General features: G+C 37.6%; 1 protein-coding gene across 1 annotated transcript; it reads left to right on the top strand.

Annotated features, from left to right (window-relative positions):
- Positions 1-368: 368 nt before the first annotated feature.
- On the top strand, positions 369-4,430 carry LOC107465402 (kinesin-like protein KIN-14S). The gene is given in 12 exon segments (XM_016084373.3): positions 369-477; positions 636-784; positions 920-1,016; positions 1,116-1,382; positions 1,495-1,771; positions 1,938-2,099; positions 2,406-2,491; positions 2,494-2,596; positions 2,675-2,712; positions 2,927-3,090; positions 3,178-3,291; positions 3,378-4,430. Coding segments are annotated over 12 exon segments (2,352 nt in total). The 5' UTR covers positions 369-410; the 3' UTR covers positions 4,206-4,430.
- The last annotated feature ends 581 nt before the right edge of the window (positions 4,431-5,011 follow it).

Genomic DNA, 5,011 nt, shown 5'->3' with positions numbered 1-5,011 from the left:
ATCAAAATTAATCTCATAATATATAAAGCATTTTATTTTATTTTAGTTTTGCTTTTTTACGTATTTTATTTTGGGTCACCTTCTACGCTTTCAGTACTTTAGATTTATGTTGGCCCATCAAACCATGGAGGCCCGGGACAAGGCCCAATATATCCGGCGTTAACGACGCTCCAGCAAACACTAAAATAGCCGTTCAGACTTCGATTTTGAATGAAGAAAAGGAAAAAAAAAATGAATATAGCCGTTTCAATTTGAAACCAAGTGCACTCTTCGAAATCCCTATTATCCAATCCGGACGGTACGCTACTCTGTGTGTGTGTGTGTGTTTTTTTTTTCTCCTTCATGATTTGAATTTTTTAATTCTTCATCGAAATTCAACATTTCTTGCAGAAAAAAGCATTCAAATACAAATGCTCGCTGAAAAACACAACGAAATTGTTATCGAGGACAAGCAGCCACCACCAAATTCTCACACAGGTTCCCGCTCTCTATCCTCTCTTCAATTTTTATATTTGAATGATAAAATACATTTTAATTCTTGTTCAGCATCATTAGTTAGGTTAATTAATCTCAGCGCAAAAGAAAAAAAACCTAATGTTGTTACTTGTTGTTTGTGTCATTTCCCTTTTGGTTAGAGGATGCGCCAAAGCAAGAGAACGAAAGCTCTGAGTGCACGGACATTGAAAACAGCATGACTAATGAGATCCATGAAGTTTCACCTGATCAGGGTGGTCACACACTTCCGATCTTGAAGAAAATCATCCATTTGAGTACCAAGATTCAGGTAAAAGTTTGAAATTTTATTTGGATTGTTTTTTTTTTAAGTTATACATAGACCAGTTTTTATTTTGTGCATCTTTGTTTTCACACATTCATTCTTGAAGTTCTAAATTTTCTTTCTTTATAATTCTTTTATCAGGATTTGAAGCAACAGCATATAGTACTGGCTGAAGAAGCAAAACTCTCTACCAAGTCCTTTCTGGACTCTGATGCTTTGAGGTCTTTTAAGTCTCTAGGTATTGAGTCTCATCAAAGTTAAATATAAGGTTTTACGTTTCACTTTCTTTATGACTAGTTGAATTAACAGTGAGTTTTGGCACTTTTGTTTGATTTAGGTATTGAATATGAACTCCTTAGAAGAAAATTTCTGAAGGAGTACAATGAACGGAAGAGGCTTTCTAATGAATTGATTGAAATGAAGGGAAACATCAGAGTGTTCTGCAGATGCAGGCCGTTGATTGCTGGTGAAATTTTGAATGGGTCTGCTGCATCTGTTTTGAATTTCGAGGCATCTTCTGATTATGAACTTCAAGTCGTAGCTTCAGACTCAACCAAGAAGCAATTTAAGTTTGATCATGTGTTTAAGCCAGAAGATAACCAAGGTGAAATAAATGCTACAATTTTTTATTATGCACATTGGAATACATTTTGTTTTTCTGGTATTGATTCAGTTAAAAATTATTTAACGCGAGTGTGTTAATTTCTGTCATGCAGAAGCTGTATTTGCACAGACGAAGCCTGTCATTGCATCAGTGCTGGATGGGTTCAATGTCTGTATATTTGCTTATGGGCAAACTGGAACTGGTAAAACATTTACAATGGAGGGAACACCAGAGCAGAGGGGAGTTAACTACAGAACACTGGAGGAATTATTTAGGATAGCTGAGGAGAGACATGGTGTAATGAAGTATGAATTGTGTGTCAGCATGTTGGAAGTTTATAATGAGAAGATAAGAGATCTCCTGGTGGAAAATTCCTCCCAAACAAAGAAGTGAGTTTTTGTTTTGCATTGTACCTAGCTTAATTTTTATATTGCACTTGAATTGATGAGTGTAGTCTCAAGTTTTATTCTCCCCTTTCCAATAAACTAAGCATAACAATTTGTTGTTTCAAATGTTAATTAATCAATCTATATGACAATTTTTTTTTTATTTCAGGTTGGAGGTAAAGCAATCTGCAGAGGGAACCCAAGAAGTCCCAGGACTTGTTGAAGCTCCTGTTTATGGAACAGAAGATGTTTGGGAATTGCTCAAGACTGGAAATAGAGTAAGATCTGTTGGATCCACGAGTGCTAATGAGCTTAGCAGCCGTTCTCATTGGTATGTCTTCAATCGATCAGATAATCTTTTTAAATATGATTGACATGACTTGTTGATATATTAACCACAAACTCATACTTAAATTTTGTGAGAACTGATTTTCTATACTCATTTTGCAATTCTACATAGTTAAGTAATAGTGAATGTTCCTATTCTCATATTTTGAAGATGGACATGGTCACGGTTACATAATTTGTTATCGCTAGTAATTAGTAAATGTAATATAATTATCTCAATGAGGGTATAGGTCTAGTCTAGGTTGATGTTGGTCTTGCATTGATAATTAAGAAGAGATTTTACATGCAGCTTGCTGCGAGTAACTGTGGTGGGGGAGAATTTAGTTAATGGCGATAGAACACGGAGCCGCCTCTGGCTAGTAGACCTAGCTGGCAGTGAGGAGAAAGACTTAAGGAATCCCAATTCATAAATAAGTCTTTATCTGCTCTTGGAGACGTTATTTCCGCTCTTGCCTCCAAATCTGCACATATCCCTTACAGGTATCTATGTTCCTCTTGTTCACATTCTTACATAACGAATTCATTATTTAACTCATATTTGTGTCTCGTTTGGAACAGGAACTCAAAGCTGACTCATATACTTCAGAGCTCCTTAGGTGAGATTTCATTTCAGCTTTACAAATTTGTGATCCTTTGGAAGTTGCTGCCATGTCTTGATTCCTGTATATTTGACATTTCTTTTATCAAAAGCAATGAATCAATTGCAATTCAGATAGTTATTGTTATGAAAAGGTCTTCAGGGTGTGTCCATATGTGCGTGTTTTCTTATTTGTAATTTCTAATTGCTGAAATGGGATTCAAATACAACAGGAGGAGATTGCAAAACATTAATGTTTGTCCAAGTTAGCCCAAGTGAGACAGATTTGGGAGAGACACTTTGTTCACTAAATTTTGCTAGCCGGGTCCGTGGAGTTGAGAGTGGCCCAGCTCGCAAGCAAGTGGACCATGCTGAGCTGCTTAAATATAAGCAAATGGTAAGCAAAAAGTTTAATTTGTTCCTATGAATAAGAATTAACCATTATTCATTTATATCCTAGCTCAATATTTGATCATCAAAACAGGTAGAGAAACTCAAACATGATGAGAAGGAAACTAGGAAGCTACAGGATAACAATGCTAACTTGCTACTGAGACTTGCTTCAAGAGAACACCAATGTAAAACCCTTCAGGAAAAGGTAGCACTTGTAATTTACAAAATGTTTATTCACATAAGTCAATCATATATTCTGTATTTATCTCAACTCCAAATTAATTTTGGCAGGTTAGGGGCCTTGAGAATCAGATAGCTGAAGAAAGGAAGACTAGACTAAAGCAAGAGAGTAGATCAATTGCTGCTGTCTCAGCACAAAATTCATCATCAACATTAACTGCAGCTCGGAGAAACACTGCAGATAAGAAGCCACCTCTCATGCCTTCACAGACGAGAATGCCATTGAAAAGAATATCCAATTTCATGCCTTCGCGATCTCCTATAGCATCGAAGAGATACAACACTTCCATGAATAGTGGGAAGGAAAATACAGAAGCCTACTCGAAACCAAAAAGTAGGGCATCAATAGCAGTTAGACCACCTGCACTCCCAACAGGGAAGCTCCTTCAACCAAGAAGGCGGGTCTCCTCCATTCCCGCAATCTGTCCAGAGAGAACTTCTGACATCACAACTCCACTCCGGTCTCATGCACCACCAATGGCGCAGTTACTTCAACCAAGGAGGCGGGTCTCCAGTGTCATAAGCTGTCCAGAGACAACTTCTGATATCACAACTCCACTCCGAGCATCTCAATTTGCAGGTGGAAGCAGTGTATTGATCAGTCGCCAAAGGAGAGCTCGGTATTCAAATTTGTTTGCCCCATTGCCAGAGTCGAGAGCATCTGTTGAGATGACCACACCGATGTCTATCAGGAGCAGCAGCAAGTTTAGGGGAAGTCCAATACAAGGAGTCGATTCAAGGGTAGCTAGACATCCAGCTGCGGTTGCACTGCAACGGAAACCTGTGGTCTGGAGCCCTCTCAAACTGAGAGGCTTGAAAAATAACAATAACAGAAGGTCTTGGCTCATGCCATCTCGGTCATACAATGAGTTGCAATGATCTTTGGCTCTCTGACAAATGAAATAGCCATGTCATGCATTCTACACACACAGTTATCTCCAATTGAACTAATAAATACACTCATATTAGTGCAATTTGTTTTGTTTGTAATGTGTTCCAAGCAAAATCTCTAATGCTTAGTTCATTCTATCTGGATTCAGAATGGTGACAAGCTTGCACATGGTGAAGATTAGAATTAAGGGGATGAAAGAATCATTTTCCAAACATCTTAGTTCTTATTTGACTTTTTACTGTCTCCGATCCAAATATTTCTCCCTGGAGCTGGAACTTGAAAGTTCATTCTTAGAGTACTTCTCTTAATTTTACTTCTTGCAGTTCTAATTTAGAAGTAACACACTAGCTTCTTGCAACTTTATGTAGCTTTAAACTGAACAAGGATAAATATTAGAAACCCCGCATTAGCCAGGTAGGTATGAGAGGTGACCCATAGCATTGGGACAAAAAAAAGCTAATTTAATATTAATTCAAGATTGTTACATCTATATGCACACTACAATTTAGCCTTGGCGAATACTACGGTGTAGAATACAGTCAATACACGTCAGCCTCCCAAGAACGGGACATGCAGACAAGGTAAGTTGTTGACAAATGTGCTGGTTTTGAAGAAAAATCGTTTGTTGGGCCGTGAGAAAAGAATAGGCATAAACTTCATGTTTTTTGTTGATTTTTATTTTTGCTCAAGTGGATTAGCCGCTCCTAATCCTAAGTATTAGGCATGTATCACACATCCACATAACATACTTATACACACTATATCACTGCATGGATTTATTTTTTCTCCGAGA

The sequence above is a fragment of the Arachis duranensis genome, chromosome 9 (genome assembly GCF_000817695.3).
Source record: "Arachis duranensis cultivar V14167 chromosome 9, aradu.V14167.gnm2.J7QH, whole genome shotgun sequence".
NCBI classification, from domain to species: Eukaryota; Viridiplantae; Streptophyta; class Magnoliopsida; order Fabales; family Fabaceae; genus Arachis; species Arachis duranensis.
This window is presented reverse-complemented; position numbering and strand designations above follow the sequence as displayed.